Consider the following 24,117-nt stretch of genomic DNA (forward strand, 5'->3'; position numbering starts at 1 on the left):
GTGCGTAGGATGGCAATACAAGATCAGGCCTTCTCAGTGATGGCTCCCCAACTGTGGAAAGCCATCCCCAGAGAGGTGTTCCTGGTCCCATCACTATCAACCCTTTTGGTGCCAGGTGGAGTCTTCCTTATTCACCCAGGCATTTTGTTCTTAATTGGTGTCCATCTCTTAGTTGGATGGTGGTGGGATGTGCCCTTTTTATATTATTTCAGGATGTATACATTTACTTAACATTGTTTTCTGGTGTACTTTAATTTGGTATTGTTTACTTTTTTAAAATTGTAAATCAATTTGAGGCTTTTTTTGCAGTAAGCGATAAATAAATATCAGGATTAAATAATAAATAGTTGCTGTTTCCCAGATTTGTGTTTCATGATGCCAGGCAACACAGACTAAATAGGTTACCCTCAAGGGCCACAATCTTGCTGCCCTGCTCACCACTGGGGAGCACATGGAACAGCTCTCTGTAGGAGCCACACTTCCTTCATTGCCACCATTGCGTCAGTAAGCCTTAATTCCTACTATGGGGTATTAATTTCCAAATAGAGACTTTTCTATGCTCCTCACACAGGGTGATCTGTCAACCCATTCTTCCCCAAGATTTCACACTAAATGGGATTGGTCCTCTTCCTTCTAACTGCTCTGGGTGAGTCTTCATATTATACAACTGGTGTTCTTTTTTAAAAAAATAAAAATTAAATTGATTAACTGGTTGTCAAGAGTGATCAATGGACTGTTTCGGGGACTCTGGAACCTGAACCAGAAACCTGAAGGTTTGAGGCTAAGACTCAGCCTGGTGATCTACAGTGGACTCTATATTCTCAGGTCTCAGAGAAATGAATAGGGATGTGCCACTTAAGATACTGCAACTAGCAGATAATATAATGCCTCTGGATTCATCAGGTTAGCATACAGGTAAATACTTGAAACTTGGACTTCAAGTAAATACTTGAAACCTGGTCAACTTTTTTTTTGCTGTACTCCAGCTTTTATCTCAAGCCACCAATCTCCAAGATCTTGAGCTATGGTGGAGACCAGCCTCCAGGTCCAGATTTAGGTATGGATAGTCCTAGTCTAGTAGAAACATTAATAGCCTGGTCTGTCGAAACCTCCCTCTGATTTTGCTCTGTTTCAACTGTTCCAATATTGTGCAGTTGGAAACTCTGAAACCACAGCAAGCGCTTTACATATGAGATAACAGACGAGTGCTTGTGGTTAAGGAACTAGAACAGAGCTCAATAAGATCCGGGCTTCTAACAGCTCGGCTACATGCTTCCTGTGTATTATTTTTAGGCAGAAAGAAAGGCATGGTGAGCTTTATACGGCATTCTTGCAATAACTGAATTGCATCGCAAGGGGCAGAGTTAAGGCAGGTCATGCAATATCTATCACTCTGGAGAGGGTGGTTTAAAACATATTCAAGAAAGCAAGGTTTACAATTACGAGGTTATTAACATGATATTATCACAACAGAGATTTCATATTGCTGAGATCTACCTTACCTTCAAATGTATGAACTTGAAAATTTCATCTTCCCTCCTTTTCAAGCTCTCCTCCTCCGCCCTTACATTTCTTATTGATTATGATGATTACTTGTAATAATTTTATTATACTGTATAATAATATAGTCCTTTGAGGTCAACATCCACAAATGTGTTGTACTGAACCATTCTGATGGCCCCTTGGTGCCCCAGGTTCCTCTCCACACCCAGATATACCTGGGGTAGGCGTACTTCATAGCCCATACATAGTCTCCCATACTACTATAACCAGTTGCAGTGCATTGGCAGTTGCTGCACATTTTCTGGGCTGTATTGCACCCCAGCTCCCAGATATACTTGCAAAATGCTTCACATTCTTATGCATGATCAACTGTGCAACACTCTTTGGGGGAAAATCACAGTTGTTATTTTTGCAGTGGAACAATTGGGGGAAAGGACTTGAATGTTGGTCCTCTTGAAATAGCAGGACTGACCCGGGAAGTCAGGTCTTCAAGCTAACCTCAGCAACAGCACAGAGGTTGAAGCTACCTGTTATGGCCAGAGCAAGGCATCTTATCAAGCTGTGTCATTTCCAGCGGTCTCTGCGTTGACCACTGCAACTCAGTCACCCAGGTGGGGGTGGATCTCAGATCTACCAGCTTATGGTTCAATGTACTTGAATCACACAACCTAAACATGCTGCTCACCTCAACAAAAACCTCCAACGGTGCCTGGACCAGTTCGTAAGGCTATTAAGACATCAACATCAAAAAGCGCTAAATTAACCAGGAGGGATGTTACAAATGCAGTATACAGAACTCAGGCTGTTTTCAGAGCTCTGTTTGAGCAAGAAGAAAGTATCAAAATATAAAGGCAAAACAAGTTATTACAAGTTTATATTTGCACTGCAAATGTTACTGCAGGGACATGCCCTGCACTCAGTCTTACTGGTAACAGTTCAAGACAACAACATGAAGTGGATTAAATTATAACAGCATTGCAAGGGGGAGACACACTGTGATCCTATTATCCATTTTTGTTGTTGATGATGTCGCTTAGAGAATGCAACTATTTTACACATTACAATGAACAACAGGATGTCAAAATGTGCAAATATTTATTCTGAGACTATGGGAAGCAGGGAAACAATTAGAATGAAAAACATTAAGAATGAAAAATCATTTAACAAAAGCAATTATACATGGCATTTAGACTTCTCTGTCTTCAAATTATTATTCCAAATCATACTAGAATCTGTCAATGACCTATGTGTGTGCGCGTGCTTAAAGCAAGTATATGTATTATTTCACAACTAAAATCAATCATTACTAACAACATCTGGGGATCATTAATAGCTTATTCCACAGCTGGATTAACAAAATAAGAAAAAGGCTTGACCAAGAATTCAAAACATTTCCAGATTTCTCATTTAAAAACCCACTCAGATTTATTTTAACAATGATGGGAAAGAACTTTTCATATATACATACAGCATATAACATTGCCGATCATTAATCGTCACTGTGGCTATGCCCCATTTTCTGTTTTGTGAAAGACCTGCAATATTTAGCTTTGGAGAGTTCTGGAGATTTGCATATTTTTCAGACTGCTAAGGATGCCACAGTAAAGCTGCATCTGAAGAGGTCACAGAATTCAAATAAGTACAAATACTTTTTGAATTTGGGTTAAAACAATATGATAGGTATAGAACTTCCATAGACAGAAGCAGTATACCCCTGAAAACCAACTGCTGAGGACCAACAAGGGGAGATTATTATCCTGCATATGAGCTCCTAAGGCACCTGACCTTTCGGAGAAAACTTTCAAACTAGTTCAGCAGCAGCAGCAGCAGCAGCAACGTGGGTTTTAACTCACCCTCTGAGTTCCATTGCCAGCAACCAAGATTCGTACAATGAAATTCTCACGTTCCATGCTTGTGCAAAGCGACCCAGTTTACAAAAACAATGAGAAGAGCCACAGAACGTCTCAGATTCAAGTCCAGCATTGTCATATAGGGCTGAAACATTGGGGAGCTACTGTCCGTTGGGTCTCCAGACTTTTTCAACCTTGGGTCCCCAGATGTTGCTGAACTACAACTCCCATCATTCCTAGCTAGCAGAACCAGTGCTCATGGGTGATGGGAATTGTAGTCCGACAACATCTGGGAGGCCCAAGGTTGTGAAAGCCTGGTGTAACACAACATGGAGCTAGATGGACCAATGGGTCTGGCTCTGCATGAGGTAGTTTCCTTTGTTCCTCTGGCAACTGCTTCACCTGCGCACGATAATCATTTTATGACTGCAGTTGCATCAAATATCATGCGTCATGCGCAGGAAAACCACAGAGGGAAACTTGTTGCATCATCTGATATATCGCCTCAAACATGGTTAACTCTAAGCAGAGCCAGTTCATCTATGTGTTGTTTGGTTTGCTTGTTTATTTCATCTATATCCCACTTTTCCTCGAAGGAGCTCTAGACGACATACATTTTTCTCCCCTGCCCAGTTTTGTTATTCTTACAACAACCCTGTGAGGTAGGCTGGCCCAGGATCCTCCTGGTGAGTGAGGCTGAGTGATGTGTGCCTGAGTCTCCCCCAGTCCTAGTCTGACACTATCAAGAGCGATGAGAAATAAAGGAATGTGCTTGAATGTGTGAACTGAGCCTGTGTCAAGGACTTGTAAAATTTAGGTACACCATGCAGGGGACATTGGATAATAGCTTACTGTCCTGCCTGCCTACTCTTTATTTGCATCTAGTCCTAAGAAGTCCTCCTTACGGCTTAACCCATGGAGCATGTACTAGAAATTAACGACCCTTACATTTTTCATTTCCCTTACTGAGCAGTAAAGTACGCACATTTTCAAAAGCTTACTCAAGAATATTAACCAAAGGCTGAATCATAACTAGCTTGTAAAACTTCTTTGCTAATGCATTACTGTTTTAAGAGAAATTACTAGCTTATACAGGAAAAAAAGCAATCTTTTCAGGGGTACTTTACCATCCAAGCTGATGTGGGTGTTTGAGAGGAAATGAGTGCATGGATGGAGTCTAGTCATGCGTGAATGCAAATAAAGTGGGATCATGATGAAAAATCAAACCCCCTTTGATCTTCTGTTTGTGGCCTTTCATGTAAAGGGGTGAAGTTGCTACTAACACAGCCCTGCCTTCTGGTCAACTGGGAAAGAGCTGGTTCTTATTAAGCGGGGCGGAACACTTTCGGAGCTGCAAATTTACACAACATTTTAATGCCGCAAAGTCTTCTCTCAAATCTTCATCGCATTTATTCATCTATACAGCAAGACCGCAGAGGCAAGATCGCCAATATGATCGCAGAACTGAAGGGAGAGGAAGACCGTACAGTATTAACATATTGTATCCATGTTAATAGTTTCCGGAGATGGCCTCTATGAGCAATATGCAGATATAAAGAAACTGGATTGCAAGTTCAAGGGTAAATTCTGGAGAACCTCGGCTATCCTTGGAAACTTAGCAGAAGTTCTTTAGTGAAATAAGGCAGCAATGGCTTCCTCTACCATTTCTGATTTCCTGGGCAGTACCAATATGCATGAGACGGTTGGGTGTATTCTAGGGTTTACTCTCTGTTCCCACAAGTTAATGATGCAGCTCTGATGTGGTACATCACTTGCACACAGTTAAGACTGGCACATGGGGCAGAGGAACTCAGCTGCAGCTCCCTCCACAGGGATTGCCAACATAAGGAAATACTTTTCAGTGGCAACTGTGGATAGGGCTGTTCCTTTGAAGCAACACACAAAGCCTGCTTCACCAACATTACTTTTTCTATGAAGTTATATTTCTTATGTTTATACATATGATGTACCCATGCACAAACTCAGCCTATTTAAAACCAATGGCTGAGTTTACATGTTTTCCTTTCCCCCGTGCATCCCGTTTTCCTTTTCCGTCACATCTATCAGATTGTAAACCTGTGGCCAAGGATTGACTTATTTTTTAATTTCTGCACAAGTGCTTAGCAAATTTTAGATGCTTTATAAATGGCACTAGTAAGTAGTACTGATGATTCATGCATTTGCTGTGGTTAGAAAAAACCCTGGCCACAATAGATTATTGTCTGAAGAGGGGTATTCGACGGGCAAAATTGGATTATAGGCTGAGGATTGAGGATAATTTAAGGAGCAACAACACAAGACAGATGTGGCAGGGGATTCAGCATATTACCAACTACAAACCTAACCTTGGTGCTGTCGACGGTGACCCTTTGCTGGCGGAGGAGCTTAACCTCTTCTTTGCTCGCTTCGAGAAGGAGCCACCTGAGACGCCGGTATTACAGCCACCAGCCCATAGGGGCCCCTCATTCACGGTAGAGGAACATGAGGTGAGACAGGTATTGAGGATGGCGAATCCGAGGAAGGCGGCTGGACCTGATGGCATCACTGGAAAGGTGTTGAAGGGCTGTGCGGATCAGCTGGCGAGGGTCTTTACTAAGATCTTCAATAAGTCCTTACACCAGTCTATTGTCCCACCCTGCCTGAAGTCGTCAACTATTGTCCCTCTGCCTAAAAAATCCACAATCAGTAGTTTGAATGACTACAGACCAGTTGCACTGACTCCAATCATCATGAAGTGTTTTGAGAAACTGGTGCGCCGTCACATTATTTCCTGTCTTCCATCAACTTTTGACAACTACCAGTTTGCATACAGGGCAAATAGATCCACAGAAGACGCTATCACCACCACTCTCCATGCTGCTCTGTCCCATCTGGAGCAGCCGGGGAGTTATGTGAGGCTGCTGTTTGTGGATTTTAGCTCTGCTTTTAACACTATCCTCCCCCATAGACTGGTGTCCAAGCTAGAGGCGATTGGACTATCCAACTCCACCTGTCTCTGGGTTTTGGATTTTTTGTCAGAACGTTCTCAGAGGGTTAGAGTAGGGTCACATATGTCCACAGCCCTTAGCCTTAACACCGGCTCACCACAGGGTTGTGTGTTGAGTCCCCTGCTCTATGCTCTCTATACGTATGACTGTACAGCCATCTATTCCAGCAACAAAATCATCAAGTTTGCTGATGACACTACGGTGGTAGGGCTCATTTCAGGAGGGGATGAGTCCGCCTATCGGGACGAGGTGGAGCGGCTCTGTGTTTGGTGTGGAGAGAACAATCTGGCTCTTAATACGGCTAAGACCAAGGAATTGGTGGTGGATTACAGGAAAAAAAAGGCGGACATTCAGCCCTTGTATATCAACGGGGAACGGGTGGAGAGGGTGGCGGAATTCAGGTTTTTGGGAGTAACTATCGATCAGGGCATGACTTGGAGCGCAAATACCACTGCTCTGGTGAAGAAGGCCCAGCAGAGAATTTATTTCCTCAGACTTTTAAAGAAGAACAATCTGAGTGAGAGACTGCTGGTGTCCTTCTACCGAGGCTCCATAGAGAGCATTCTTACATACTGTATTTGTGCTTGGTTCTCCAGTTGTACAGCTAGGGAGAGGAAGGTGCTCCAGAAGGTCATAACCACAGCCCAAAGGATTATTGGTCATCCTCTCCCATCTTTGGAAGAACTGTACGGTTCCCGTTGTCTTAGGAAAGCAAACAACATCCTGCAGGATTCATCTCACCCGGGACACAGTCTGTTTGCACTACTGCCTTCTGGCAGGAGATATAGAAACATCAAGTCAAGGACAAATAGACTGAAAAACAGTTTCTATCCAAGAGCTGTGGCCTTTTTGAATGCTGTAACTCGATAGTGTGACCTGGGAGTTTGATGGGTGTTGGTGTGGGTGTGGCTGGAATGTGGTTTGTTTGGTTGTTGTTGTTGTTTTGCTTTTGTTGTTTTTAAGGGATGGCATCCAATTTCGTTGCACTTGTGCAATGTTGCACTTGTGTAATGACAATAAAGAATCTATTCTATCTATTCTATTCTATTCTATTGTCTGGTAACAGTGTTGCTGGACTATTGACAAAACTCATTTGCCTTCTCTCATCACTTTCTGGGCTACTCATAGCTTTACTTCTCTTTAGCAGGGGGGGAGGAGGGGACACACAATAATTTTCTATCTCATCTTTAAGTTCCTGCTCTTTATGTTCCCCAGTTTAGAACAGAGAGGGAGGAGAAAAAGTAATAAAAGAACACAATGTTCTCATTTAGAATGCACAACTTAAAAAAAAACCTGGGGGAAAGCTTCATGGAAAAATCATTTCTGTTAAAGCTTTCTAGCAAGGATACTGGTTCGTATGCTTTGGAGAAAATCTTTTGTCAAAGTGGTCTGCCTATCTCATTTATAACAACCTGTATCTGTCACAGGTCCTGCAACCCACAAAGTGACTCCAGCATTGTCCTGTAAATATTGTAAATAAATAAATGTTCCAGCAATGTTTGGTTCCTGCCTGAGTATTTGGCATATTGTAATCTTGTCAGAATGCTCTGCATCATAGACTTCTGTGTTCTTTTAGATGTGACTTGAATGCTGTAGTTGTTTGAGTGTTGGGCTAGAGTCTAGGAGGCCTGGGTTCAAATCCCGAATTGGGCACAAAGCTCACTGGGTGACCTTGGGCCAGTCACCTTCTCTCAGCCTTATCTACCCTCACAGGATAAAATGGAGAGGGGGAGGAACTATGTTTGCAACCTCAAACTCCTTGCAGAAAAGGTGGGATACAAATGGAAAAATAAATAAATAAGATAAAATATATACGTTTTACTCTTGTTGGTTCTTCCTACTCCCTCATATTCTCCATCCAGTTCCTGAGATTTCTTATGTCTAATCTCTGTGATTATCTACGGCTCCTGCAAATTAAAGGGCACCTAGCCAATTACATGTTGCAAGAATTTCCCTTGCATTCCTGCAATCAAGTCCCCCACTCTCAGATCTGATTGATAAGCAACAGTACCTTCAAGTAATCGATTTATCAACCGTACCACCCTGCCTGTGTTTAGATTTAAGCTGCCACCACTTTATACATGCGACATCAATCTACATGGTATCAATGTAAACTGTTTGCGTAACCCAGTGCAGCACATTTTATTGACTGTGGGGGGGGGGAGAATAAAAGAGTACTTTATCAGCTGCTTCCCATCAATGTTATGAAACTGACACAGTGCATTTGGTATTACAGGGTCTCAATTATACTGGAGCACTAGATTAGACACAAACACACACACACACACACCAAAATACCAACAACCCCTAACTTGTTCAGCAGACCTTGCAATCTTCGAGTACATCATGAGTGCAATCCACCAAACAGAACTACTGCTCATCCTTCATTAATCCCAATGAGGCCTACACTGAAGAGCGGCTCTTTTTGGCAAAAACAAACATGCATGGGTATGGAACTGAATCAAATTTTAACCAGGGGTGTCTTATAGTTTCTAATTTGGATAAGAGGAGTTTGGATCTGATATCCCGCTTTATCACTACCCGAAGGAGTCTCAAAGCGGCTAACAATCTCCTTTCCCTTCCTCCCCCACAACAGACACTCTGTGAGGTGAGTGGGGCTGAGAGACTTCAGAGAAGTGTGACTAGCCCAATGTCACCCAGCAGCTGCATGTGGAGGAGCAGGGACGCGAACCCAGTTCACCAGATTACGAGTCCACCACTCTTAACCACTACACCAAAGTCCAAACAATTACAAAACAGGAAGATTTGAGCCTTGATCGCAACGCAGCATGGGGAATCCATTTGTGAACTAGTTCAATGAATGTGAAAGACGATTCCTCTGAATTAAACTGTGTTAGGACTGCACCATAAAATCAGAAAAAGTTGCATTCATAGGTAGCTAAATCTGAAAACAGAATGTTCGTACATCTCTCCAATGGGAGAAATGCGGACTGAGTCACACTTGCCGGGATCACCTTGGAAGCATGCAGAGGCCACCAGAATATCTGAACAGAGGCAGAATTTGTGAGAACTCCAAAAGGACTGCTGCAGCCATGCAAATCACAGTGCCCACATGCACATTCATCATGTGGTTGGCACAACAAGAAGGCATTGCTGAGTCACAAGTGCAGCAGCAACAAAAGCAGCAGCAGTTACTGCACCCATTCCTGAAGGGACACCCTCTAAGTGTGGACCAGGCCACCAGGTATATTGCCATAAAAGTGTGGCCTTTTCACAACAGCAAGACAGGAGAAAACTTCTAATCCTTTGCCTCATGATCGTTACCTTATCTCATCTGCAATGGCACACAACGTTACATTCACGTTCACTGCCCAGCTGAAACCTCAACAAGCTACACACAGGTCTCTCTCAAATGTAAGTTCGCTTTTCAAAACTTGCCAGCACTCCTGGGCAGAACAAGGCAGATCAATTTTGAGTAGCAGCCAGGACTGCGCAGCTGAGCTTACAGAAATCAACACAGTGCCATTGGTGCATGTATACAGAGGACCAGTGATGATGAAGGTATAGCACTGGTTGTATTGTTTTCTTCGCTGCTAGCGTATTATAAAACATCAGGGGGAAAACCCCAGGGGTGCTTAAACACTATCCAAAACAAAGCAGTTAACGTTACATCGAGCTTGCAAATAACATTACATAGTAATATTATTAATGGTGATAATCAGATGTGGGAGCTGTGACTGTGATCCCTTTGTTATAAGTACAGCTTATGATAATTATGATCATTAATTCTGGTTGGGTGTGTATATGCTGTGGTCTGCTTTCCTTTTGTTGTTACCTGAACATCTTTGTCTATCTCATGCACTATGGGTATTACGTGTGCAGAGAGAGAGAGAGAGACGGATCGATGGATGGATGGACAGACAGACAGACATAGCATTTAGGCATACAAGCAACTTTGTATAGTGAAAGCAGAGTCGTGTCTCACAGATCTGTGGCTACAGTTTCTCAGAAATAAATTTCACCACAATCAATCAGACTTAATTGCCTTAAACAGGGTAGGTGGTAAAAGCCAGATTTTTATATTCCATCCCAGATGACTCACTGCAGGGGGATGGTAGCTATTTAAACCCCAAGGGGTACATTCCTTTGTGGGCAACCTTACATGAGCAACATGTCAATGGTGGGTGGGGCCAGAGGCAGCAAGTGGGTGGAGCAACTGTACTTACCTTTGTACAGTAGGGTACATCCCCCCATCTCTCCATCCTCTATCCGGGGAAGCAAGAGGCATTACCACAGTTCAGTGACACATTCCAGCAAGGCAAAGGCACTTGAGGACACGGAATAGAGCCTGTGAGGGGTGTGATCATTGGGATTTCTTAAAGAAAACCCATTTCTCTGCCTGAACCTTGCTTTTACAATTGTTCAGGGCATTTCTGACCTTGTTAAGAGTGCAAGGGGCGAATTTTGAGATTTGACATTTTTATCAACAGTCACCTTGAGCGCATAGGGGAGGCCACATATAAATCTTGTTAAATAAACCCATGGAATTAATGCAAATAAATGAAAACCAGCAGAAGGACAGCAGGAAACAAAAGACGGGGCATATCTTTTCCTCTCAGATATTTCCTGAAAATAATTTCATTCTTTGCAAAAGGCTTCCTCCGCACTCCCCCACTCCCCAAAATGATCTATATTACAAAGATTTATGGATTTCATATCTCAAAGTTCTTCCTCTGCAAAATGCTGTAAGCTATACTGGTTTGCCCTGAGCTGTAGTTTTTATCCACTCAGCACTATAGCTAATGAATCTTGATGTTCATAACACAGGTAAACAATTATAAAAATTACAATGCATCAATTACTAGAGCTATCTAGGGTGTATAAAGAACACATGCACTGACACACATTCAAGAATTTTAAGTCCCTTTCTACATGGGGGCTTCTGAATAAGAAAATATGACAGGCCAGAAAGAGTAAGTAAATCAGAACAATGGCCCCTCAACACAAAGCAAGTTTAAGAACAAACAGTATGGAACAACTTTCAAGGAAGGTTTGCATTGCATCCAACCAAACACCTCTTTAAATTCACATTGGACAACTAAGCAACACATTGTTTTCTCAAAATGCTTGTAATAAGCAGCAGCCTTAAAATATAAAGACTACAAATTGTCTCTGAGTGGAGGTGGAATATTGCTGATGCTCAGCAATTCAAATACGTATACGCATCTTTTGTTATTTTTGAAAGGTTTATCCATTATTACTGCCTTTTACCTCGAAAAAGGAAGGCAAAATGTCAACAAAGTGGTTTTAACTTGCAAGAAGTACAAGAGGCAAAGCTACTTACCAAACTCATCGCATATGCAGTCATTTTCAATAAGAGTTGGGTGATCAAAGGTATCTCGACAGTAGAGGATTTGTGGGTTTTTGCTGATTACGGCAATGCCCCCAAGGGCTAATACAAACTGGTCTGTTAGGATGGAGGACGGTTTGCCCTGTATGCGCTTCAGCATGGAACGATAGCGACAGTATTGTGGGTAGCTGAGGATCAGCACATTTGAATCTTCGTCATCCTCACCTGCAAGAAAAAATATTGAAACCACTGTTACTTATTGCCCCAGCTGTCATGTTACCTTTAACATAAAACAGGTATCTGGAGGCAAGTCAGATTCTCATTCCAAACCCTTTGCATTGATTTTGGGATGTAGGAGACAAAACAGATGTAGGATGTGGAGCAATGCTACCTCCTGGTATTCAATCCCCTCCCTCTGCCTCCGATTTGCAACCTATCAGCCTCCTGCAATAATTTAAATTATATCAGATGCATCTACAGAGGTTTCATTGCACATCAACTTGCATGGACCAAACATGTTAAACAGTCTACTATCACAAGTAGGGCACGTATGAAATAAGAACACATGTCCTGAAATAACTTTCTTCTTCTTCTTCTTCTTCTTCTTTTTAAGGATCAGGCTGTTAATCATGTGCCAAAGCAGACTTTAGCATTTTTCAAAAGTCACATATTTCTCCCATCAGAAACAGCGCAGCCAGGTCTGGAGGGTGCAAAGTATCAGGGAGTGTAGGAATCATACAACATAGAATGCAGTCTCTAATGCAAAATCCAATATATTGCACAAAACCCAGAGAAAGTGGTTCCTCATTTTATAACAACACAGGTTTCTAGTCCATGTGAGCAGATCTTTAAGTAAAAATATGAAATTTAGCTTTTATTTTTTTACAGTTATATCCTGCCTTTCCTCCAAGGAGCCCAAGGCAGTGTCCACTCTCAGTTTTATCCTCACAACAATTCTGTGAGGTAGGTTAGGCTGAGAGACAGCAAGAGGCCCTGGGTCACCCAGTGAGCTTCATGGCTAAGTGTGGACTGGAACCCTGGCCTCTCAGGTTCATGTCTGACACTTTAACCGCTGCTCTACACTGGCACGTGCATGGTCTTGGAATTCCACTTGGGAACTCTTGGTGTGAGACCACGCCCCTGTCCCTGATTGGCAGGCATGTGAGCATGTGTTCCCTTAGTGTCTGGATTTCAGTTTCTCATCTTTCCAATCTTAAATTCAGTCCCCCATGTTCCTGGAGCAATTTGCACTATATTAATGAAAATTCCCCAGCAGTTTAGTGCGAACTTCTCCCACGATACGCATTCTTATGCAGGGTTAACTAGCACACACATTTCTGCAAGCTATTTTCAACCAATATAAAGCATTTTTGAATGTTATTTTCACCAATGTATGCATTTTATAAACACTGTCTTCTGATACATGCATTTAGTTCAGAGTGGTTTGAGAACTGCATTGCAAAATTCAGGGAAGTGTGCATTTTGAAAGATAATTGTGTTTCGCTTCACATATTGGTTCGAGAAGTGCAAATTAGGTAGTATCTCACTAAAATGCAGATAAAACTGAATTCTTCCCCCAGAACTAGGCCGTAGTTTTGTTCTGCACTTGACACAGGTGGTGTCATTACAGTATGATTCTCACATATTTATAAGATTCACATGTATTCAGATTACTACGACCTTTCGTCTTAAACAATAAAACAAATCTGACTGATTATGAGATCACTATCCATTCTCATACCAAGTTCAATGCCAAGCAGAAAGTGACAGGCCCATTGTACTTCTGCAAAAATTCCTCGTCTGAAACCGGAACCCTCTGATATGAGTAATCTCTAATCAGCCCTAAAAAAAAATTCTCAATCTGTGAACAGAAATCATGAGAGTTGGGGGGAAATGACAAGTTTTCTTATTCTCCTTTCTTATTCTTTAACACTTTTGCCAAAATGTTTTCAAACTTTTGGGCTTGAAATAAATACAATTTTTTGAAATACAAGCTGGGAATCACAGACGTCTAACAAAAGTCTATATAACATTAAAATCCCTAGGGGGCTGTCAAAGTCCCATAGAGCCATCCCAGCAACAAAAACAGGGCTTCAAGCTATAAGCAATTCACTGGTGTGATCTGACACAGGGGAACAAAAACCTGTATGCCGTTCAAATCTCCAATGCCATACCCGAGTCGCATACATAAACCAACCTGGTGCACACATATTACAACTTGCAAGAATGCCACTTTTAGACCTATTCTCTGCAAAGGAATCACTTTTCTAAGTACTGTGCCTTTTATCCTCCCACAGAGCGCACAGAGGAAACCAAAACAATTCCATGATCTGCAAGTTCAGGTCATATATTTTGACAGAGTGCCTGAAAGGCAGGCACAGTGAAATCTGTGAAATTTGTTGTGGGGAAGCAAAATCTGGTGATCACAATTTAATCTAGTGTTAACTTGCTTGAGCCTACAAGGCTACAGAACTGTAGTCATAGCACTTTGCGTGGACAGGCGGAGTCCCCAGATCCCGCGCGGTCTCCCCGTCATGTGGAATAACGACTCAAGACAACGTGCTATGGGATTAAATTGGCCACAACTTTATTAAATTTCAAATGTGGGTAGACCTTGGCTCAGGCATTGGGCGTTCTCCCTCCCCAGTCCCCAGCCAGGGAGCTAGGGAGCATCAGGGTTATCCAGTGTGTGTGGGGGGGATGGGCCAGCTCTGGAGAACATATGTTCAAGCAGAGATAGCCGCCCCCGTAACGCTGCCGCCGCCGCAGGGGAGAGCAATGACGACCTTTCGGCGTATGGTCAAAGCCTCCCTTCAGAAAACCCCATTACCGGGGAACCCTGGTATCGTCGCCGCAAAGAGGAAGATGGACAAAAGGATTGCGCCCAAGGCCTGATACCGCCAAAGTTGTGACGTTTTGCTACGGGAAAGGCAAAACCTGCCAATGCAGGGAAATTCCTTTCCGGCCCTTTAACAGCGACCTTAACGTAGCAGCGCCCGCATACCTGTGAAGAAAAGTTAACCTGCAAAACCTGTGAAGAAAAGTTAACCTGCAAAATAAGACATTAACTGAGGGTGGGTAGGGTGGGAGAAGCTCTGGAGCCAAGTGAGGATTCCCAGGTAAGATCCTCCCTCTATTGTGTGGGCAGGTAATCCCTCCCCTACCTGGCCTGGTCTCCTTGACAACGCTTCCCCCAGGTGGGATTGGACAACTGACTGGGGTAGGCGGAGACCTCCAGGTATCCCACCTGAGGGAAGGCAAGCCAAGCCTATGCTGATGGAGCCGCTCCAGATCTAGGGGCTGCACGCGTCCACGCAAAGGGCACCCCCCGTTTTAAGCGGGGAGCGGTCATTCTCTCTTACTCCCAGCCCCCACCAAACATGACAACTCTAGACAGTCCCTGCAATCAAATTTGTTCTCTTAAGCGAAGCGGCTGGTATACATTTTCATTCTGCCTTTTGTTCAAATTGAGGAGTGGTCTCCTCAAAAAACAACCCTACCACAAGTTTAACTTAACTCAGAGAGGAGTAAACTGTCCAAGGCTACCCAATGAGCTCCAGAGTTGAGCAGGGAAACTAAGCTTGGGCACCCAGCATGCAAGCCCACACTGTTCGTATCTCAATGGCAAAGCATGTGCTTTGAAGTAGAAGATCCCACATCCTATCCCTGGAACCTCTAGGTAAAATTATCTTGTGTAGCAGGGCTAGGAAAGACTACAGCAGGGGTCAGCAACCTTTTTCAACAGGGGGACAGAACACCGTCCCTCAGACCTTGTGGGGGGGGGGGCGGACTATATTTTTTTTTTGGGGGGGGGAATGAACGAATTCCTATGCCCCACAAATAACCCAGAGATGCATTTTAAATAAAAGCACATATTCTACTCATGTAAAAACACCAGGCAGGCCCCACAAATAACCCAGAGGTGCATTTTAAATAAAAGGACACATTCTACTCATGTAAAAACATGCTGATTCCTGGACCATCCATGGGCCGGATTTAGAAGGCGACTGGGCCGGATCCGGCCCCTGGGCCTTAGTTTGCCTACCCCTGGACTACAGTTTCAAACTTTGGAGAACCACTGCCAGCCAGAAACCTAGGCTAAATGCACCAAGCGTTAGATGACTGGCGCAAGGCTGCTCCTCAGATCATTTAAGTTTTAGTGTGGGCTGCTAGAGGCACAGATTACAGGCCTGGTTAGTACAACACAGTGTGCTCATACAGGTACTGCTATCTTCAGCCTGGAGATGAGACACGGCACTTTCCTTATGCGCCAGGATGTGGTCAGTTATGTGTTATTTGTCAAGGTACATATAAATGTCTCATATGAACCTTTGCTACAAACCACGAGTTTCCAGTAAAGCACATGGTAAAGTGACTGTATAAAGTGCTCCTCGCTATTTTTGTGGCATTTTAATGACATTTTAAAGCAACATGGTCACTAAAATTAAATTTGTTTGCAAGGCTGATCAATGTTGTTTTTTGTTGTTGTTACTTTTAATACGATTCAGAGGTACAGAAACAAAATGGCGGGGGGGGGGGAGGCCCATCGCTGAATGCCAAGCCTAACCAGGCAATAACTGTGTCCAAATAAGTGCTTTGTAAGGTATTTTCCCTCCTTCCTTTATTCACAAAAGGTTCAACAGATCATTCTAAGGAAGGACAAAGAAAGGGGTAAACTGCACCATTTGTTTAAGGAAAGCAAATAAAAGGTTCTTGGAACAAAGATTTTCTTTCAGCCACACCTCTGTGAGAGAAGAAATCAAAGACCTATTTCTGCCAAATGTGTGTGTGTGTGTGTGTGTGTGTGTGTGTGAGAGAGAGAGAGAGAGAGAGAGAGAGAGAGAGAGAGAATAATACACAATCCAGGCGCAGGGAGAAGGACATTTGGAATCTTTCAACATATTCCAAATGTCACCTAACTGCAGTGATATATTATTAGTGCACTCTGTCAAGATGAAACAATTGGAAATAATTCGCTGCTGGTATAAGCTAGAATTTAAATCATGATTATCACTTTCTTGTTAAGGTGCATGACTGAAAAATTAAGTCCTTGCTGAAGAGGCATGTCCAATATCGTGTCAGCTTCTACCACGTCACCTGCAGACGGTAGAACACAAGACACACACCTAGAAGGAAATACCTCCAGGATTTAAGGCTGAAATGTCTCCTAATCTTGTGTTTACATCGTAACTGTTCGTTTTAATAACCTCTTTCAGGGTCAGTCTTTCATTCATTCATTCGTACGTATATACAGTTACCAATTTATCTCAACTTCAGAACCGATTTCTAGACAACAAGCAAAACTGCAAAGCAAGGTCCTGGCCTCTCATTCTTAACTGAGGCTACGGAGGCACTGATCAATTTATACAGTTTTCATTCAGAGGGGAGAGGAGTTACTGCAGTGAAGATTCGTGTTGAATTTCATGTTCACCGTCAAGGGAGAGAGCACAGAATAGTCTCACCAATAAGGCAGACTTTTTCAAATCAATATCATCTTTTTTTAAAAAAGGGTTAGGGTCCAGAAAGAGCTAAACTGCAGGCATATCCAGGAAGGATGATTTACTTTCTTCACTCCTTGGGATAGCAGACCCCTGTGCCATATCATAAACTACTTTTGAAAGTATCCTCAGTTTCCAAAGCAGCCTGCCATTTGGCATGAGGAGATATGGCATGCTGGAGATATAATAATAATAAGAAAGTGTATTTTAATAGTAGTAGTTTTTTAAAATTTTGATTTCAGCTGTAGAGACCATGCAAAGGTGAAGATCAAATTATTACCTTGGGCACAGTCTACATCTCTTGAGCCAAATATTTACTGCCTGAATTACAGGAGAAAAAGTAGGAGAGGCCTCTTCTACAAGCTCCACCACCAAATAAAAGTTCGGGTCTGACCCAAGGAAAGAGGCTGCATACACGCCCCCCCCCCCAAAAAAAATCCTGCTACAATTTGAGCTTTACATTCATTTCAAAGTGGGAAGATCTCTATATTTAAGTGCCTAGTACAAATCAGTCCAACATGGGACTAGGCCAGTGCCATTGCTTGGATTTCCTTTTCTCCTTCTGCAGCTCAGCAGGACAGCACACAAGGAAGAGAATAAAACCTGAAACAACTAAGTATCACTTAGTCTTGTTCACCTCAACTTCTTCCCTAGAGATGCAAGCATACAGAGGCAGTATTATCTCTCCTCCCCCAAATTCCATGTAGAACCTCCAACTGGGCCTGGTAATTTGGAGGGTCTTAGAATGAAGCAATAGCCCACAGATATTCACTATGTATCCAGAAGTGAGGCAATCCTACCATGAGGTGAGACATGGCAGCTGCCTCAGGTAGGAGATTGTGGGTGTCATGAAGGATGGTAGAATGTGAGACAGATCTAATCCATGGGATAAACAACATACCCCAAACTGAACAGGCATTGACCATGCTAAATAGTGAAAAGAGGATGATATTTAGATCCCTCTCTTTCCACCCTCAGGAACCAAAGTGCCTTTGACTGTCCCGGTCCTTACAGTCCATGAGATGGGACATTTGAAAAATGGGCCGTTGTTTGTGATGGGTTGCCTGTAAATCTGGATGAATTGGAAGGTAACAAGCAATGAAGGCCCAACTAAACTTCTCCTGGTTTCATTACAGATATGACCATGTCTACAAACCAATTTGGGCATTAAATTAAATTGTGTATAAACAAGCTGGGGCAGTGAGAGGATGCTGCCAAGCCCCACCCACTCCAGCCCATCACCTTCCAGTAGTCCATATGCAATGAAGAACCTCAACTGTGTGGGATTCTAAATCATGTGGGGAACCTGCACAAGTGAAGGAGGCCTTCCGCTTCAGATCTTTGCCCCCAAAGTTGCAGAGGGCTTTGAACAACTTGAGAAAGATGATGCCCCAGAGGGGGTGGGACCTGGCAACACTCTCCCCCTCACATGGTTGCTTAAGCGTGATTCAGTTGAATGACCTATTAGAGCTAAAATGAGTGTTGAAACTGGCCCTCTCTAGAGGCAAAATCTGAACTCGGGTGAAAGTCCAGCACTTTCCCCACTAAACCACATGATGACCTTCAAAGCAGCCCAGAACAATTCACAAAAGTTTGGAGGGGAACGGGACACACACAACAGTATGAATTCCTGATCAAAATCTGCTCACAGATCAAAACCTCCTCACAGACTGAACAAGGAAATACATAAAAGTAGCTTGCTTTGTTTGTGTTCGGAAACATCACACCATAATGATTATTGCTAACCGCCATAATCTGCTTTTAACTTCAGTAAGCTTCCCCCCCCCTTTTATTTTTTTAAAAAATACACACAAAACAATCTTCACACCAGGATTTTATAGAGCTGGGTGGAAAAAATATGCATGTTCCTTCCTGCACCTAATTACCCCAGCTACAAAAATCTGCCAAGTATTCTGCCCTTTCGTTCTTTTAATCGTATTAGTGCAAATGCATTCCGATGCCAATAGAAACAAACATGTAAAGATCTCTCCTTTATTTGCTGAACAGATTCCAAATATGTATTAGACATTTTTTAAACAAAAAACTCCCAACCTATATTCTCCTTTTCCAGCTACAAACTTGGAAATGTAACAAATCTCTCTCTCTTTTGCATTGTATTTCTGTGGAAAATAATATACACTATCAAGAACTAACCAGATGATAGAAAAAAGCTGTTTATTGATTATATTCATTATTCCCTGTCTATACAGAGGATGGGAACCAAGAGTGTTAAAGTAAGGAAAGGCCACTGTGGTAGACGCACACCCCAAATTCAGTCCCTGGCATTTCCAGGTAGGACTACAAAGCATCCGATTTGGGAGCCCCTCACATGAACAGGAGCCACTCTTGAAACCGTCTCAGAGTGGTACCTTCTGATACTTTATTACATCAGATATTTCTCTCTTTGAGCTCTCTTCTTAAAAATAAAATAAAAAAGAGTGCTCCTAGCAACGGAGCCAAGGCAAAACAAGAACTTCATACACTTGACATAGCGCCAGCCTTTAGATATATTGATAATTATATTGACGTTTCTGTGTTGTTGCTATTCTGCTGTGACACAGAATTCTGTTTTCTAATTAGACGTTTCCTATATTCTGTTTTTTTCTTGTTGAGGGGGAAGGGCAAAATCAGAAGAACAATACTGTGCAGATAAGAATACTTGCATCTGTTACTATCATTGCCAACATTGTAATGTGAACCAAGAGAAGAGGGGGAAATGGTGAATATAATTTCTCAGAAGGTAATTTTCCTTTCAGCCTAAGTACTCTTATTCATCGCACAGTTACTCAATGATTTCCTGTTCTAATTACGAGACATTATACAGAAAGACGTTTGTGGAAGGGGACTGTGTGAGTGCCTCAATCTAAAGAGACTGAATTGGCTGTCGGTGTTTAAGATTCCAAACTTGTGCATCAACTTTATCAGTCCTCCAGTTCCAGCTTCGTGTGACGTATCCTACCACAAATCTAAATCTCTCCCAAGGCAGCCGAGTTAGCACAAATTTATACATCAAAGCGAGAAATACACTTGCAGTTAAACTGATGGATAAAATGTACAGTTACACACAGAGACAAACACGCACATCTTGTTGGCTGTTAAACCAAAAGCAAGCCAAGAAAGAAACGAAAATATTAAAAAGCAAAAGGTAATTAAAAGGAAGGAAAGGGTTGGGAAGGAAAGTGAAAAACAGAGAGAGGAGAGAGAATGGAAGAAGACTGCCCAAAATGTAAATGAATAGGCCACAGTTATTATTACTGCTAAATCCTGTGACATAAATTGTGTGTCACTATTGCACTGCTGTGGCTATTTTGAGAAATGGCTTGTACTACAGTAAGTCAGCTGCTGACGCCACACCCTTCACAATATGTTAATTTTTGATGCAGCAATCAACTGAAGCAGTCACTGAACAGCTAACAAAATAGACACACATGGAGGAAAGCTTTAACAACAACGGAACAGTTATTTTAGTATAATAACACTATTCATTAATTTAAACCAAAGAAAGACCAAGTGTTTAAAACGTCCCAGCCTTATAGAATGTATTTTCATATATGAAAACAGATCCTTTAAGCAATGCAAGCATATGTCAGGGACAACAGGGCTAGAACTGGCAGCCTCTGGATCTAGTGCCAATGATTATGGTGGCGAAAGGTTTTGGCGGGGTGGATGCCCATGTGTATTCTTGTGTAGTCAGGCCTCAAACCCCTCTCTAAATAGGAATAAACCTGAGCATCATTGACCCCTGTGATTGGCAGTCAGTACAAAGCCTCCAGATTGGCCAGGACTTATATAAACACTGGGAATCTGGCCTCTTGCCTTTGACTTCTCCACTGTTTACAGCTCACACTGAAAACTGAGGGACTGCAGGGATCCTGACCTGCACACCATTCAGGTCTAGCTGTGGGTATGCTACCTATAGTACCCACTTGGCCCTGGGGGCACAAAAGAAATTAGATGCAATAGAAAGATTCATTGACAAGTGAGCTTGCAAATTAATGGAGCTGTCCCATATAACAACCCACATAACTGAGGGAGACAAAGATTTTAGAACATCAGAACATAATTTCCTGAATAATCACCAAAGGGACTAGCACCACTGTCCTCCTTTATTATGCTTTGTCAGCAAGGTTTCAGTGGAAGGGTGAATCACCAAGAATTAATCTATCATTGATGGTGGACTAGCTGGTCACAAATGAAGAGGCAAAGACCTGAATGGAGGCTGAAGATGCTACTAGGTAATGAACCCTTTCCATGCCCAGCCTTTCACTGAAGGATTCCTCCTTTATCATGTTGCATTTGGGCACACCACCAACACTTCTCAGCCAGGTGTCATCTCATGATCACTTACAGTGGTTTGCTGCAATCTTTGCCTCTGTCCTCTCCTCTAGCACCTTACTAGACTCAGCAGTTTCCTTCATTGACTCCCTTACTTTATCTCGCCAGCCTTTCAAGCTCTTCTTCACAGACATGTACGTCACACTGGTGTCCCAACAGTAAATGACTTATCACTTGATAATGCACCGATGAATGGATGAGCTGTCTCCACTGAGAATTATTATGTGGGGGTTGAGATCAAGTGTCACGAAAGCTCTACAGTGTTTGGTCTAGGATGGCTGTTTCGGAAGTGCAAGTCATCACTGTTGATGCTAGGGTGTCAGACATGTGCTATGATAGGCAGGCATGTGTGAACTCACCCTAGGCTTTGCTTCTCCTATTTTCACTCCATAGCTGTAAAACTACACTAAGGCCATCTGCCTTTACTTCTCTCTCTCCCACCTCACTATCCCATCCCTGATTTAGACACTCTCTCATTTACTTTAATCAAAAGTGCTGCATCAGTGACAACAATGCTAGTACAATGGTACCTCGGGTTAAGAACTTAATTCGTTCTGGAGGTCCATTCTTAACCTGAAACTGTTCTTAACCTGAGGTACCACTTTAGCTAATGGGGCCTCCCACTGCCGCCGCGCTGCCGCCGCACGATTTCTGTTCTCATCCTGAAGCAAAGTCCTGAAGTACTATTTCTGGGTTAGCGGAGTCTGTAACCTGTGGCGTCTGTAACCCGAGGTACCACTGTAACTGCTTTTGGCTGAACCACAGTTTGAGATTGGAAGCTGGCTTTCAAGCCCAAGTTAAATATCATCACGGTTAATGCTAGCCTGTGGGAGACATAACTCTCCACCGTGATGAATGAGGATAAAGGTAGTAAGAGGAGATCTCGATAGGAGAGCAGAGGTATGTGCAAGACCAGGCTTTCTTATCCAAAGATCACTGAGCCACTTTCAGAGAACAAAAATAAAAATTTTTCCCCATCAACACAATCTGAGAGCAATAACCAGCCATCAGGGCTAGCAGGGCTATTAACCAAAACTTTAAGCTAAGAGATAAGATACAGTAACACTTGGTAAAAACAAAACAAACAGAAAACAAAAGATGTCCATTCAGGCAAACCTGCAGATATTGGTATTGGCCACAAAACCTCAGCATTGTTTTGTAAAAATGGTTTCTCATTGTTTTGTCTAGAAAGGTTCTTTTGCGTGAGCCATGTCCAGTACCATCAGTAGTTACATCAGGGCAGCACTTTGGGGGTACATAGGTAGAAAGCCCTACTCAGCTGAATGAGCAGGAGAGCCCCCCCCCAATGAAGCGGGGACGGCCTACCACATTTCGAAGAATGTGAACTAATACACTTTACCGTCTAACCAGCTGACTCTCTCTCACACACACTGCCCTACAGATCATTAAGTTCAGAGTCTAAAATTACCTAACTGAAACACTCCACTCAAAGCTGATAGGATTTCCAGCAGCTGAGATGAGGGAGAGAAGCATGGATGTTGCTTCAGTGCAGTGCATACTCATGGTCCCGCCCCACCAAGAATCAGAGCGGAATAAATTGTGCAAACTAAGGGAAAGAATGTTAAAATGCTGAATCTGCATAATATTTAAATGTTAAAGATGAGCTTTCCCTGGTACAGAACTAGGTTGACCTGACGAACTTATTTTATTTGTTTATTTAAATACAACACACACACACACACAGAGAGAGAGAGTGCATATAGCTTAATATGAATAATTGAGGGAAAATTCTTAGGGCAGCTTGCATTGATCAAAATCTGATTGACACACGAGAACAATTCTAGTAGCAAGCAGAATCCTTTCTTCCCTATCTTGACCATTATAATAAAAAACCCAGAGTAACTGGACAACTGCCAAAGCACGTTTATCACCACATAAATGCAGTAGAACTCCCATTATGTGAAGCTCTTATATGGATTTGCCGTGAGTCACCCCTGCAAGCTCTCTGTCTACAAAATTTTATGTAAAAGGCACTCCTGTGCATCCCAAAAAATTTTTATTTTTAATTATCTGGACATTCTGCATACTTCTCAGCAGCTCTGTTAAATCTGCTTTGTGTGACGTTTCAGGGAAAAAATGATGGGTGGGAGAAAGCTATGAGAGCACAGCCCTCCCCAAGTGGTCAGTGAACTGCAAGAGCCATAGGAGGTACAGAAGCATTGGCCTTGCTGCCCTCTCACCTAGAACTGTAAAATATTCTGCTCCATCAGTGCCATGCAGGCTGAGGACCTTTATCTGACGGGGTGGGTGGAGGGGTGGGGGTCACACCAGGGCTGTGATCTTCAACCAGGAAAGGGAGGTGTTCCAGAGACAGCTCTGAATTCCCCCTCCTGTTTATCTCTGGTTGCTCTTGCAATCCACCTTGGCATCCATCAGCTAGCTAATTAATTGCAACACTTTTAAAATATTAATGGCTGAATTACCACATTAAGAAAATGCAAATAAAATAATTAGCTAACCCCAGTAGGCGAACCTGCAAATCTTTGTTTTTGAGGCTGAAACAAATTTGGCTGAATTAGCAACGCAACAGGGAGACTTGCCTTGTTGACATGGCTTTTCTGAAGCAAAGATGCCACCCATGCTAAACTTGTCCGTGTTTCGTGCCACACCTC

At 42.7% G+C, this 24,117-nt stretch overlaps 1 protein-coding gene across 2 annotated transcripts in view; it reads right to left on the reverse strand.

The window, feature by feature from the left end:
• The window catches only part of ARID5B (AT-rich interaction domain 5B), a 181,550-nt gene that overhangs the window by 88,561 nt on the left and 68,872 nt on the right, over positions 1 to 24,117 (reverse strand). For both annotated transcript variants that reach the window (XM_028729361.2, XM_028729360.2), the window contains exon 4: positions 11,646 to 11,876. In XM_028729361.2, coding sequence (XP_028585194.2) covers positions 11,646 to 11,876 — 231 coding nt within the window. The remainder of the gene's footprint in view (positions 1 to 11,645; positions 11,877 to 24,117) is intronic.

Source organism: Podarcis muralis, chromosome 6 (genome assembly GCF_964188315.1).
Source record: "Podarcis muralis chromosome 6, rPodMur119.hap1.1, whole genome shotgun sequence".
Taxonomy (NCBI): Eukaryota; Metazoa; Chordata; class Lepidosauria; order Squamata; family Lacertidae; genus Podarcis; species Podarcis muralis.